At 43.5% G+C, this 15,853-nt stretch overlaps 1 protein-coding gene across 2 annotated transcripts in view; it reads right to left on the bottom strand.

The window, feature by feature from the left end:
• Positions 1-11,548: 11,548 nt before the first annotated feature.
• Positions 11,549-15,853, bottom strand: part of MAOB (monoamine oxidase B) — a 111,079-nt gene continuing 106,774 nt past the window's right edge. For both annotated transcript variants that reach the window (XM_058535685.1, XM_058535683.1), the window contains exons 13-15: positions 14,498-14,609; positions 13,571-13,633; positions 11,549-12,519 (exon numbers count right to left, since the gene is read on the bottom strand). In XM_058535685.1, the coding sequence (XP_058391668.1) occupies positions 12,367-12,519; positions 13,571-13,633; positions 14,498-14,609 (328 nt within the window). In that variant the 3' untranslated portion in view covers positions 11,549-12,366. The remainder of the gene's footprint in view (positions 12,520-13,570; positions 13,634-14,497; positions 14,610-15,853) is intronic.

A 15,853-nucleotide genomic window follows, 5' to 3' on the forward strand; every position in this document is an offset into this window, starting at 1 on the left:
TTGAGCTGCTTTCAAGCACTCAGCAGATCACATCCTTCATGGATCAATGTCCAGGAAAACTGGCTCTGCATGGCCAGTCCCTCTGAGACAAAAAGAAGGAGCTCATGCCTGGCGCAATCCCGTCTCCTGCGGTAGAGGCAACATGGTGGGGTGGCCAGGGTGAACAAAGGGAAACCACAGCCTCGGTGGTCAGGGAATGTTCAGGGGGAAAAGGTGGGCCTGCCATTGTAAGAGTCCAGCCATCCCCAGTCTGGGTTTCCAGGGTGTCTCGGGGGGTTGGCAGAGGATAACAACAGGAAATCTGAATCTGGCGTAAGGCACACTTTCAAGCTCAGGCAGGACGGTCCCACAAATAAAGAGAAGAGGCTAGGCCTCTTGTGGAAGTCCTGGGGGACTGCTGACGGCTACTGGGCATGGAACCTCAGTCCTATCCCCTCAGGCAGACTCATCCTTGTGAGAGGATGGGGTCTGGGACCCAGTCCTAGGCCAGTGATCTGTGCTGGGCACCTTAACTACCCTTTTCTCACCACATCTCCCTATGAGGCAGGAATATAGCTGGAACCCAGGTGCTGCCAATCTCCTATCCACCCTCTCCCGCCCTCCCAGCTCACTATGACTTTTCATACCCCTGCTGAGGGCTGGGCCCCTGAACTCCCCTGGACTAGTCTCCACGAACCTCAACTGAATCACCTGCCAAACCCCTTTGGGATCCTGCTGCTCTGCCCTGCTCACCTATCCAGGTCACCCAACCAAGCCAGGCATACTGTGTGATTGGCCCTGTGAGCTTCGAGGGGTTGGGGTGATGGAAAAGCCTCACTGGGTCCAGCTAACTGTCCTCTCCTCGGCTTTCCGAAGAAGGAAATTCTAGAGCTGAGTGACTGAAGACAAACCATAGAAATTCTCCAGGCTGACAACAGGGGAGGATGCCTAAGGCAGAGGAAATAGTACTGCCCACAGGTATAAGTCCCAAGGGAATGTTCTCAAGCCACAGTCTGCTGGATGGACAAAAGACCAATAGAACTTACTGCAGCCTTCCCCACTCACCGGTCTCTATTCTAGCTCTCTCACCCATCTGCTTTTTCATAGAGCTCTTTCAAATAGGGAACCCATCTTTCTGAGGTCAAGCCATGAAAAGTATCTTTTAACATCCCCCTGCTGGCCCCTGGGAGGCACTGGACACATTTGGGACCCTCTTCTCGCCACCAGCAGGATCTTGGGAAAGGAGGAGTTCACCCACTAAAAGTGCACCAGGAAGAGGCCAAGGAGAGACATGAGGAAAAGCTGACGTTGAGGAGGCGGGCAGAAAGGAGAGCCCAGAAAGTGATGGGGACGGAGGAATTACAGGGTCTCCCAACATCCTACAGTCACCTTGTGCTGTTGTTGCCCTGAAGTTCATCTTCAGAGTAGATTTTATTTCAGGGTAGACCACAATTCGATGAAGCATATTCACACTAGGGTGAGATGGGCCAGGAATTCACTTGGTGGGCCGAATGTGCATTTTGAGGGATCCCAATCCAAGAGGCTTTCTGCTGTAATATTCCAGACAATGTGACAAAACGAAATAGGGACATTTGAGGCCTTGGTCAATGTGTCCTTGCTAGAGTCCTTCAGATTCCCCATGTAGAGAGCAGCTGGCCTTCCCCTTGTCTAGCTGCTCGTCCACCTTCTCCTCATCCACTCACTGCTCACCCACCATCTCCTTTTGGCACGAGTCTTGATTTTCTGGGTTTTTTTTTTATTAACTTTATATTTACATGTACTGTGGGATGTTGCCTCAAATCCTTTGGGAAGTAGCAGACAATAAGCAAATACATAAATACAGCAGCAGATTGTTTAACCAGGTGTCTGAACACTAAAAAATATATAACAGAAATGCTTTAAAGAGATTTTAAAAAATAATTACTTTTTAACATCAGGTTATTATCATCATTGGAAAACTGTAATAATGTAGCTTATATTGGATGATCACAGCAAACTCACAGTAGTCTCTGTGTACATAAATTGTGATTGTTCTTAGATATGGCTCTTTTAGGGATCACAGCTGTTTGTAATTAAGCAAATATATACTGAACATTTCAAATGCAATGTTTGGATGTCTCAGGGTTCATCCTCAGACATTTCTCTATCTATACTCAATCCCATGGTTCCCCAAATTATATCACTAGCCCCAATCTCTCCCCTAAATTCTAACAGATATGGTCAACAGTCTACCTGACGTCTCCACTTGGATGCCCAAGGATATCTAATAGATATCTTCAGTCTATTACACTAGACCAAGCAACCAGAGTCTCTGGCTTGGACAACTGCCTTGGTCTCCTCGTTAGTCTCCTGCTTCTACTCTTACTGCATAATAGCCTGCTCTCCGCATTGCAAAGTGTCACAGGCTGAATTCTCTAGGGAGCCAACTCTGAGATGAAGATTTGCATGCAAAAAGTTTATTGGAGGGTTCCCTTGGGCTCAACACCTGTGAGGGAGTGAGGGAGACAAAACTGAGCAGAGGGTGAAGTTGAACTCTGATGTAATTGCAATAGAGGCGTCAGCTGATCCCATGGGCACTCTGGAGCTGGGATAGGCCTTTTCCCTCCGTTATTGGCCAGACATTGGATGTGGGCTAACCCTAGGAAGGGGCATGTATTTGGGCCAGGAGGGTTTCTTCAGCTCACAGAAAGGAACGCAGCCATGAGCTGTCAGCTTCCCAACTTCCAGCAGCTGGAGAATGAGAGCATCAGTCCCGAAGGAGGGATCTGGGCTGTGCACCACAGTGTCCACTACAGAGTGATTCTTGTAAACATTTGCCAGACCTGATCCCTTACTATAAACTCTCCAGTGGATTGTCTTCACACTTAGAATAAAAGCCAAAGCTTCACTATGGCCTAAGACTTCCTATGTGATCTGGCCCCTGTCTAACTCTCTAACCTTATTTCCTACCACTAGTTTTATGTTACTGTTGCTCCTGCCACACTGGCCCTTTGCTATTCCTTTAATACTCCAATCATACTCTCACCTCTTGGCCTTGAACTTGCTGTTTCTCCTTCCTGGAACGCTCTTCCCCCAAATAACATCATACTTCATTGCCTTACTTCATTTAGATCTCTGTTTAAAAGTCACTTTCTCAAAGAGGCCTAAAGTGACCATCCAATCTACTTTAGCCATCCCCCACCACCACATCACTCTCTAGCCCCTTGTCTTGCTTACATTTTCTTCATAACACTTCTCTCCGCTAATAGTATATATTACAGCATTTATTTACTTCTCTATCTATTTATTTGTCTACTCATAAGAATTTAAGTTCCATGAGGAAAAGGACTTTCTCAGTTGTGTTCACAACTATATTCCTAGCACCTTGAAAAATACCTGGAAGAGAGAGAGTACTCACTATATATTTGTTGAGTTATTGTTGAATGGCTATCATTCTTTAACCCATATAATGAAATAGGCGAAAGAACATATCAAGAAGATATTGAGGTTAGATTGAGTGCTAAGAGAGCATGAAAAAGCTCTTTTGAAAATAAGATGTCAAAGCTTTGGAAATACCAGTAATTCAGAAAGGTCAGGTCCTAGGTATTCTGGATAAGTGATCTTATAAGGCTGGCTCAGGGAGAATAGACAGTGAAGAGACCACTCACAGGTTTAGAACAACTCCCAACTGGGCCTGAAGCCCATGTCCACCTCTTATTGATTATGAGATCTTTGCCTCATGGCATCTCTGAGACTCAGACTCTTCATCTGTACAATGGAGATGATGGGGGTGATTTCAGGATAAAATGAGATGATGTACAGTCTTGTAAATATACATGTTTAATGAAAGGTAGCTATTGTAATAATATAATTAATAATAAGCATGGTTATTATCCAAAGACAGTCTTATAAGGTCTTAAATTTTCTGAAGTCAGGTGGATCTTTTTTTGTTTGCTTTGTTTTGTTTTGTTATTTTGGTGACGAAGATTGGCCCTGAGCTAACATCTGTGACAATCTGCCTCTATTTTGTATGTGGGTCGCTGCCACAGGCTTGATGAGTGGTATAGGTCTGCGCCCGGGATCTGAACCCACAAACCCGGGCTGCTGAAGCGGAGTGCACCGAACTTAACCACTACACCACCAGGCTGGCCCCCAGGTGGATCTTATAGGATACTTTGGACTGTAAATACCAGAAAACCTGTATTCAAACTTGTTGAATTTATTTGTCATATGACCAGCCATCCCAAGACAGGACAGGCTGTAAGCAGGGGGTATCAGGGCTACAACTTGGTTTCTTTGTGACTTTTTTGGCCTTGACCTGTCCTGTGTATGGGCCTTATCCTTGGCCTGAAAGTTAGATGGCTGTAGCAATTACATACAGCCACTTGTAATGTCCAGAGGAAGGATGGGATGGGAATTTTTATTTCATGAGTCTGTTTTTAAGACTGAGGGACCCTTTCCCAGAAGCTCCAGCCCACTACTTAAGATTTCTTTCATGCCATTAGCCAGAATTGCATAACATACCCAGGCTTAAGTCAATCGTTGACAAAGGAAATAGACCCACCACGATCAATTTACACTAACCAGTGCCCATCTCTTGGCACTGAGGATGTGGCCAGCCTACGTACCCTGTAGCATAGCAGTGGGTGAATAGCTGAACAAAATCAAGATTCTGCGAGGAAGGAGATGGAAGGATGGATATTGAGTAAGTCTAATACCCAACATCCTTCCCTAACTTGTGGCTCAAAAAGAGATGGCCAGTGCCAATGGGCGTGGCCTGTAATACCTAGAGCCCCAGACTCTGTGAACCTTATTCCTATACTGCTCCTTTCTATGGCAGGTTTTATCACCTAGATTACCCTTTACTCAAGCAGTGCCTGTGGCATTGGGCACCTAAAACAAAGGGGGCTCAAGGATGCAGGGAGTTGGCAGGAAGGCTCTTATTTACTTAAGGACACATAATTTATTTCCTAGTTTTAACATTTCAAGCAGCTTTTAGAAAACGTTATTTTGAAGATAATCCTGTCCTTGGAGTGCTTCCAAAACATAGCAGTGCAGAGTCCAAAGGGCCAACATCCCAATGAGCTTTGGGCTCCAGAAGGAGTTACAGTATATTTATCCAAACCCAGCCTTGACCAGCGGACTAAGGGTCTGAGCATTTGGCAGCACCAGAGGTCAAGCAGCAGAAGAGGAGAAGAGCAGGTAGAGGACCACGTGAAGCCAGAGAAGAGGAATGGGTCATGGGGATGGGGGGCTTATGGCCCATGCCAGCTCTTAGCCTCTTCTGAAACAGCTATTGGTCTCCTTCCCACTGCCCCCACATAACTCCAGGACTTTCTCCTCGATTTTCTATAACCCAGGGAAGATTCTGTTATTGAACAGGTTTTGACAGCAGGTTAGGGAAAAGAAAATATAATACAATGAAATGGCCTAGAGGTAAGACAGTCAAGTATGTCAAACTGGAGTGCATAAGCTCAGTGCCACTCAGCATTTTGCCTCGCAGGGAAATGGATTTTCAAGGAGAATAAACTGAACCAGAATGCTTAAGAAAGAAATGGTTGAGAATTAGAGAGGTAAAGAAAGGTGAAAGAAGAGGTCAAAGTGATCACGGAGGGAAGCCAGAGGCTGAAATATCATTTTGCTGGAGTGATCTATGACTTGTCAGTGACTCATTGCATAGTCTCAGCAGAAACGACAAGAGCAATCACATCAGAAAGTAGCAGCCCAAGATAAGTGCAGGGTCTGATTAGATCAGTTATTTCCAATACAGGAGCTTGGCTTCTAGCGTCCACAGGCTGAAATGTCATTATGATCACTCTCCAGGAGAATTTTCAACTCAGATGAGTTTTCCTCAGCATTTCGAAAACAAACATGAAAGAAATAAACAACAAACCCACCACCACATTACACGGAGTTGTCTACACAGTCCCTTAGAGTCCAGAGCATTCTAGACTACTCAATTCGATTACAAGGTTTAATCTATTGTTGAAATGAGGACTTGTCCTTCTTAGTTTGGAGCCAAAGCTAAGATGGAAGAAAAGGGATCTTAACAGATTGTCCAGGAGACAAGATCCTAAAGAGTGTGCAGTGACAGAGGACTAGGTAATTGAGAACAAGCAGAGTTGAAGCTTGAAAGGAAGCAGATAGGAGGGAGGTGAATGTTGGCATAGGAAATATGTCTCTGTTAGTTGGGTACCCTCAGTATCCATAGAAAAACTAGGGGAAGTGAAGTAGGGGAGATCAGCCCACTGTGGTTTCAGTCAAGTCTCATGATATCCAGAACATTGGTCATAGCTGTTGTGATGCCTCAGTAGGTCATGTGACACAGCATTCACTCTACTGTCACCCCCTCAGGATGGGGCATCATTCCTGTGACTTAGCCTGCCACTTTATCTTCATCCCTGCCACCTCTCTGCAAGGATCCACTTCTGGTCTTTTTTTGTTTTTTCGTTTTGGTGAGGAAGATTGGCCCTGAGCTAACATCTGTTGCCAATCTTCCTCTTTTTGCTTGAGGAAGATTATCGCTGAGCTAACATCTGTGCCAATCTTACTCTATTTTGTATGTGGGATGCCACCACAGCATGGCTTGATGAGCGATGTGTAGGCCACACCCAGGATCTGAACTCGTGAACCCTGGGCTGCTGAAGTGGAGCGCGCGAACTTAACCACTATGCCACCAGGCCGGCCCCTGACCACGTTTTTAAAAGGAGATCACAGACATGGCAAGCACTTAATGTTCCATAGACACCTTTCTTGCATGAGACCTTACCAGTAGACAGGATTTACCCTAGTTGTTCAGCCTTGAAGATCTCAAATTGGAATGTACTCATAACTAAAATATCCACACAAGGGTCACATAAACAGATTTTTTCCCAAGGTTCAGCATCTCTACCTTGGACATACACACAAAAATGCCATATTGTGCTTCTCTTAACTTTTCTTTTAAGTTGCATATTGGCCCCTATATATAGAACACCTCTTGGGTACCACCATATCCTCTAAACCTGTCTTTGCACTCCAGTCATGCTACGGCAACCAGAAACCAGACATGCAAGTTACTGACAACACTTTCCTCAGCAGCCATTCTGATACATGGGCAAACCTGGACGTGTAAGGGAGTTAGCATTCCAGGGAAAACTCTGATCAATGGGAGACAAATACCCCCTTCTTTGGTTCCCTCAGCTGATCTATTCTGAAGTGCATTCTGCATGGCCCCTCAGAAGGTCCCCAGCGAAACTGGGCCCCAATAGCCCACAGCAGTGACCAATTTGATAACACACCCTTGGATTGGCTTTCCCTCTTTCCCTGTTTCCCTCTTCCTAGTCCCACTTCTGCTCCCTGAGATCACTTCCCAAAGTGAATTATCTGCATAAAAACCCTTGTTTGAGGCTCTGCTTTTTGGGGAGGATCCAGCCTAAGACAACCAGGCCTTCCAATCAAGATAGTCCTTCTTTAGTCAAGTAGTTCCTATGATCCAGGAAACGTGTCTTACTCTTTAACGTATTGAATTAATGCTTAACTTTCAGAGATCAACAGTTTCCTTTTAGTCCAAGTATTTTATAAGCATCTTCTTTTCACCCTGATATAGCTGAGTAACTGAAAGAGAATGGAAACAGAGCAGCAGTCCTGTGAGAAAGACTCAACTCCAGGATCTCCAAGCCCTACTATACCTTTGAACTAGTGATGCCTAGCCCTTGGCTAAGACCATCACCCAGAAGATCTATGAAGACACTTGCCCTCTACCCAATCTGCTAAATTAAACTCTCCATGTAAAGTCTAGGCACATGAGTTTTTCCGAAGTGCCCCAGTAGTTCTGGTATGCACCCTTAGTTGAGAACCATTGCTTCAGACTCATCAATCTACCCAAGGAGGAAACTGGATCCAAACAGTTATTAGTGCTACCTCAACTAAAATATAGTCAAGAAGACAATTGATACTTTCAAAATGAGTATGAGGAAAAATGAAAATTAGCTCTCTGCAAAAGAAGGCACAGAAGCATTCTCATCACAAAGAGTAAACAGGTATAATAGGATAGTCAAGTCCAGACTTATAATGAAAATTACAGGAATCCATTCATTTATTTTTTGAGACACTATGATGGCTTACGCACCATAGGAGATACAGAGGATGAAAAGATGAAGGGAAAACAGTCTCTGCTCTAAAGAACAGATGATAATAACACCAGTGCATTGAATGGGATGTAAAGAAATCACAACTTTATTTATCTTCCACTGTTCAGTGAGGGAAGTTTCTCCCCTTCTTGTGTTTGAAAACCCTGGCAGGTCTATGACTTTACCAACTACTCTTAAATTAGAGGCAATCCTAAGGTTTTTTTAAAAGTCACAAACCACAGTTTCAATTCAATAATTTGAATGTCCAATATTGTGGAACATCAAATCACTGAACTTGATTTAGAGTTTGATTTTCTCCTCTCTTCCAGTTAGAACCAGCTTCAGGGGCTCTCGTGCCATCTCACATGAGCCAGTGGTTAACTTTTCCTCTCCTTCTCTACTCCTTGCTTAGCTCGTCAACTGTGGATTCTGGGACTTCACGTTTGGGCATGGAAAAGGAGGAGGGAAAAGGGCTTACTGAAGATTGCTACTTGATGAGTCCTCTTGTTAAATAGTTTTATATGCTCTGGGCCTGGCTGTTATGAGAACTGACTCTTTTGGGGACATTTGTGTGTTTTTTTCCTAGACTCTCAGGCTAGCCCTTTCTGACTTTGACTACCCCAACACAGGCAGTACGCTTCTTTTGGTTAGTCAATTTGATTCTCATTCAGCTTCTGTTTTCCGGCAATGTCTGTGGCATTCCCTCACTCTCTGCTCTAAAGCATTTGAGCAGGATCCAGGGCTTTAGATTCCTCAGGGATGTATCAAGCTCTCAAAGGGGTCTCCTTGAAACCCCTCTCACTAGACTCGGGATGAGAAGGTAGCACACTGGCCGTCCCCTTCGGGGTGAGTTAGATTCAGAGCATGGCACTTCTCTCTAAAGAGATCTCTTCACAAATCTACCCCTTCAAAACCCCCTCCCCACTCTTTTTATATCCTCACAACTGGTGGGGAGTTTCAACAGAGAGGAAACTGGTTTTTAGGTTTTTCTTTTAAAGTTTCCCATTTTTGTCTATCTCAGAATTTACCTTGGTAACTGATATCTAGTGGGACTTAGCACCTCAGGCAAATCATGTAATTCAAAAAGATGGCACAATTGAAATATCACGTGGTAAGTGCAGGACAAGAGGTCTATGTATGTGGCATTGGGAGAACAAAGAAGAGGGCCACCTCGCCCCGCTGGGGGATGAATGGTCCAGGAGATTTCTGGAGAAGGTAATTCCTTATTTGACTCTTCCTTTTTTTTTTTTCATTCTTTAAATCTTTTTTTCCCAGTTTTACTGAGATATAACTGACACAGTACTGTGTAAGTTTAAGGTGTACAGCATAATGACTTATATATATCGTGAAATGATTAGAATAAGTTTAGTTAACATCTATCATCTCATATAGAAATATACATCTCATATACAAAAAAGAAAAAATATTTTTTTTCCTTATGATGAGAACTCTTAAGATTTACTCTCTTAATAACTTTCATATATACCATACAGCAATGTTAACTACAGGCCAGCCCTGGCAGTATCATGGTTAAGAGTCGGTGCTCTCACTGCCATAGCCCAGGTTCCCTTCCCGGTCAGGGAATCACATCACCTGTCTGTTGGTTGTTATACTGTGGCGGCTGCATGTTGTTGTGATGCTGAAAGCCATGCTGCCAGTAATTCAGATACCAGCAGGGTCACCCATGGTGGACAGGTTTCAGCGGAGCTTCCAGACTAGACAGACCAGGAAGAAGGACCTAGCCACCCACTTCCACAAAAATCGGCCATGAAAACTCTATGAATAGCAGCGGAGCATTGTCTGATAGAGCACCAGAAGGTGAGAGGATGGCACAAAAAGACCAGGCAGGGTTCGGGTCGCTAGGACTTGGAATCGACTTGAGGGCACTAACAACAAAGTGTTACCTATAATCATCATGTCGTACGTTACACCCCAGTACTTATTTATCTTATAACTGGAAGTTTGTACCTTTTGACCACCTTCATTCAATTCCCCCCCAACCCTAACCCCTCCACCCCTGGTAACCACAAATCTGATCTCTTTTTCTATGAGTTTGGTTTTGTTTTTTTTTTAGATTCCACATAAAAGTGATACCATACAGTATTTGTCTTTCTCTGTCCAACTTATGTCACTTAGCATAAAGACCTCAAGGTCCATCCATGTTGTTGCAAATGGCAAGATTTCCTCCTTTTTAAATAATATTAATATTTATTAAATAATTTTCCATTGCGCATATATATATATATATATATCACAACTTCTTTATCCATCCATCCATCTATGGACACTTACGTTGTTTCCATGTCTTGGCTATTGTAAGTAATGTTTATAACAATGTAAGTAATGAACAAGGTGGGTGCAGCTATCTCTTTGACACAGAGTTTTCATTTCCTTTGGATATATGCCCAGAAGTGGAATTGCTGAATCATAGGATAGTTCTATTTTTAATTTTTTGAGGAATCTCCATACTGTTTTCCATAGTGGCTGAACCAATTTACAATCCCACCAACAGTACTTGAGGGTTCCCTTTTCTCCACGTTCTCCCCAGCATTTGTTATCTCTTGTCTTTTTGATGCTAGCCATTCTAACAGGTGTGAGGTGATATCTCATTGTGGTTTTAATTTACATTTCCCTATTTGACTCTTTCTTAATGGATGTGTTGGAGTTATGTAGTAATGTGACGACTTTTGGGTGGAACTTTTTTTGGAGGGAGCATGCTCAAGAAGATACTCCTATGCCAAATACATTGCATTTTTAGACAGATTGAAAAAACAAAATGGTTACAAAGAAAGTCTTAGTGGGTTCTTTAATTTTCTTATTTGGTCTCTAGAGTTCCTATAAATTTATGAATGTAAATGTCGCTATAAAATCAGAACTCTATACTATTATTGATTAATCCTGATGGATTTCTTAAATTTCATTTATGCTAGGAATAATAAGCTTTGTTTTGTAAAGAACAGTGTGAGAATGGTCATTTATGGATTTAAAATATATCCCGATAAAAAATGACCTTGGGAGTTGAGAGGTATGAGTAGGTTGAAATGATAATATCATTTAAAAAGTAGTTCAAATAGGATTTAACGGACTGTGAAACTGTAGTTTTAAATTAATGAGTGTACCTAGTAAAAAGCTTTTTGCACTGATAAGGAATGTGAAAGGTCAACTGAAATATTATAATTATCTTAATAGTTAAAGCATCTTGCTTATTAATATGTCAACTATTTTGACAGTTTTTTGGGGAGGGTGAAAGCAAGGAGATCTGTCTTTTAGCATCCTTATCATATCATTATATATCATTTACCAAGTGCTCACACACGTTGCCCATGATGGATCACACAGTCAAAATGTAAGCATCATCCAGGCTTCAAGGAAATTTAGACTAAATGCTTTCAAGTCACAATTATATGCCTAATACTGGATCTTGATTTGATCTGTCAAAACCTTGAAAGTTATTACCCAAAAAGAAAAGACAACAGACATCTGGTCAATCAACTTTATTTTTAATTGCCCAAAGGTGTACTGACCTTTGTAGCCAGACATAATGGAAGATTAAAAAAAATTAAAATCAGCCGAAGACACACTGCACAAGACAATAAGACTTAAGGATATATACTGAGTAGCATCTGAGTAGTGCAAAACAACTTAGTACAGAGTAAACCCACACAAAGGGACACCATCAGCAACCACGGCAGGGAGTGGAGGAGAGTGACTGGGAAATGCATCCCGAGAGTTGGGAAAAGCAGTGGACCTGTGTGCTAGTCCCCAAAATATCAGTAGCTCAGTGTGGACCTTGGACCCAAGTTCCACCTCTCTTGGCTTCAGTTTGCTCAACTCTAAAACAGAAGATGAGGACGAGCCGGTCTCTAAGGTCTTCTAGCTATAGCAATACAGGATTCTAAGAGGAAATGCAGAGAACTTGGAAGATAAGGATGTTACAGGTAAGAAGGGCAAGCTCAAAGCCACAGAGGTGGGAAAAAACTAGTTTTTTATGCATAGGCACGGTGTATTGTGGGACAGCAAGGATCTTAAACAAGCCTGCTTAACTACTGTAAAGATTCTGGGGGCAGTAAACTTGGAAATGGGCGAGACAGAGTGCTAAACCAGGTAAGGGACAATAAGCAGGGGCCAAAATGGAGACAGAGATACTGTGTTTCCTGTGGTCGGAAGTCTGACTTATTTCATGCTCCCCACCTCACTCTACACTCTTTATGTCTTCATGGAACTTTATTGCAACCCCTTCCCCAAACCCACACACCAAGTAGAGTAAGAAGAGGGTGTGGCGACAGATGCTCTCTCTTTAGACCCTCACAAGTAGCCCCCTTTTGTGGGCCAGGAAGCCAAGAGCAATTGTGGAAAAGATGGTGGTCAATCCAATCAGCCTCAGCAGGCCTGGCACAGAGGGCAAATGTCTCTCCAAGAAGGTCGTGGTAATGGGCTGCGCAGGGACATCCTGGGTTCAGAGAACATATGGTGTCAGTACAGGGCTTGTGCACTTCATTCCAGAAAGCCTGGATTTCCTCCAGTTCTCTGAACATGACCCACTCTTGCCAACCTCTAGGCCATTAAACATAATGTTCCGTCTGCTCGGAACACTCATCTCCATTCCCCACTGGGCCCTTTATACTTAACTAATCCTTCAAGACTCATCCTTCAAGTCTGAGTTTACACCTCATTTCTTCAGGGAGCCCGTCCTGTGCCCCCAGGCTAAGATGGGTCCCTCTTTTTACATTCTCAGCGTGTCTTCATTGCACTTGTGCTTTTCGGTTATCATCTGTTCCCGCACCACATGTTGAGCTCTGTGAAAGCACTGCTGTACCTTTATCACCGTGGCTGATGCAGAGTAGGTGCACAATACATATTTGTTGAGATGAGTGAATCTATGGTCCACTCAGCCCTCAATCCCATCTCTGACAGAAGCACTAAGAGAATGACTCAGACTGGCAGGGCTATTCTTTTTGACTTCACACTTGATAGAGGAATAACTTTGACCTTTTTGACCCCTGTCCTCTACAAAGCATTTCACTCTATCCTCTATGTGTCCTTCCTTCCAATCAGGAAAAATTTCTGGGGTTTTATTACAAAAATGATAGTGCATATATTGAAAATGCATTTTTAATCTAAATCCACTCCACTTAATTCCATCCCTTTGCCTCTGGACAGGGGATGCTAACATATCTTCCTTTCCTTTCCTACCCCCTGTTCAGAATCACAAGGTTAGAGATTTATTCAATAGGCATTTACTGAGTTCTTAATATGTCCAGAGCTCTCTGATGCCCCCCCAAATCATATTTTTCCTCATAATCTGCAATGGATGTGGCAGCTACAAATTTATCAAAGTTCTTCTAAATCTCTCACCTCCGCCCTAACCCAGGGTATCTCTTTAAATATTCGTGGGAGAATCACTTAGGGAAAGGTATGTGAATATATACAAGTGTGTTCTTTTGCAAATAATCGTTTTTAGAGGAAAGAGATTTAAATTCATGAAATAAAATATAACCTACCACAGACTCTGGTTCTGACTGCCAGATTTCATCCTCTGGGATCTTCCCCATGGCATGCAGGATCTGAAAAAAAAGAGTATCTTGGCAAATAACAAAAGTGATACCATCTTTCTCTTAATCTGGTCTTTAAATAAAGGACTAACTGAATGTCTCCTGGGATATTCATCAAAAACACCAGGGTAGGGGCCAGCCCGGTGGCGCAGTGGTTAAGTGCACGTGCTCTGCTGCGGCGGCCCGGAGTTTGCCAGTTCAGACCCTGGGCGCGCACCAACGCACTGCTTGTCAAGCCATGTTGTGGCAGCGTCCCATATACAGTAGAGGAAGATGGGCACGGATGTCAGCTCAGGGCCAATCTTCCTCAGCAAAAAGAGGAGGATTGGCATCAGATGTTAGCTCAAGGCTGGTCTTCCTCACCAAAAAAAACAAAAAAACAAAAACAAACAAACAAAAAAACACCAGGGTAAAAGCCAACATAGTCCACTCAACCTTTAAAAGGCTCCAAAAGGTCTTTCATTTATGGCATAAAAGGCTCCAACCATTGGGCTCTCCATAAATTTTAGTAGTTGTGAATGTGCCTTAATAGGGATGAGGTGAGAGGAATTGTTGGGAAATATATAAATGAATTCTGGGTCCTAATGGAAACATGTTTGGTTCTATAATATTAGACCTAGGTTATCTCTCAAGTATAGCCATAGTGATCTTTTGTCCCACGGGCTCTTTTTACCTTGGGTGACATGATAGATATTTTCGTCATTACTTTTGGGTTAGGGTGTTCACTTCACCTGAGACTACTGTTAAAATGGTGTTTCATAGGTCTTCCGATGGAGGATACTGGAGAGTTGGTCTCTAGGACCTCAGATATCTTTGACCTGCTTGTCAGGTCCATGAGTTTCTGCCTTCCCCACAGCCTGTGACCCCAGGCCCTACCTCTCGGGCTGCTCTCTCCCCGGCCTCCACAGCCCCCTCCATGTAGCCACTCCAGTGTGTGGCAGTCTCGGTGCCAGCGAAATAAATCCTGCCCACCGGCTGGCGTAGAACCCTTGAAACAAAAGCAAAGAGGTAAAAGTGGTCAGTCTCACTGAGCCAGAGAAGAGCCTTCCCACAAAGACCAAGGCTGATCGGTTTCTTCTCAGATTCTAAACATCAGGAGTACATTGTCAATTATGGAATAATATTCACAGGTTCCTCCAGCGCTTGCATGATCCTTGTCACAGACAAAATGAAGTAAAAGCCAAAGTCCACTTCTGCACCAAGAGCTTATAGGTAAAGGGACTGACATCAACGGAGTATGTATTTGCTTTCCCTATATGAAGTGAGGGACCATATGAGCCCAGTCACGTCTAGTTCCTTTTATGGCTCACCAGCTCTGAGCAAGGTGACACATGCCCCCACTTCCCTACCTGGCTATTCCACCAATGAATTTGGCAAATCGCTTCCTCTCATTGAGCTCTGGCTTCCCCATCTCTTAAAGGGCATGGTCCAATGGTTTCTAAGACCTTTTTCATCAGTAACACATAACAAATCTGTGAGTCTGACTATGTCTCCAAAACTACCATTCATTGAGCACTTACCTTTACCAGTGTTAAGAGTTTTACTAAATTAAATTATAAAAGTTAATATTTGTTGGGTGTCAAGCAATCTTCTAAGTGTATTAATCCTCACCACAACCCTATGAGGTCAGTACTATTATTATCCCCATTTTGCAGATCAGAATATGGAGGCACAGAGACTGTGATGGACATTGTGATGCACTGCCCAGACCCCACTTCAAGAACGAAGAACTTATTCCCACCTGCTGGGAGTGCTGCTGAACATGGCCTTCTGATATCTGTCCTCTTTGAAGACTGTCTCCAGTGAAGAAAATTGCCTCGCTCAAGGTGACGCTTCCTTCCAGCAGCAGTTGCACCCACTGACTGATCATCATGTGAAGTCAAAAAGACCTGACCCCCTCATTCCAACTAGCTCCAGAGCTCCCTGTGGGGTCAGCCGAGGCCTTCACTGGAACTGCATCACAGCTCGGCTTCTCCCTCTGCCCACTCCTGCTCACTTCCTCTCCCTTCCACAGGTGTTGATGTCAAGGGTTCTCCCTAGTACATATCCTATACACTAACCTTTGTTTCAGAGTCTGCTTCCTGGGGAATCTAATCAGCAACAAAGACAAAGTAATCTGCTCTAGGTCACAGCTAGTAAGTGGCTGAGCTGGTATGTAAACCCAGGCCATCTGAGTCCAGAACCCACAGTCTTAACCACCTGGTTATACTTCCTCTCTCTATTGAACTATTT

This window comes from Diceros bicornis, chromosome X (assembly GCF_020826845.1).
Source record: "Diceros bicornis minor isolate mBicDic1 chromosome X, mDicBic1.mat.cur, whole genome shotgun sequence".
NCBI lineage: Eukaryota > Metazoa > Chordata > Mammalia > Perissodactyla > Rhinocerotidae > Diceros > Diceros bicornis.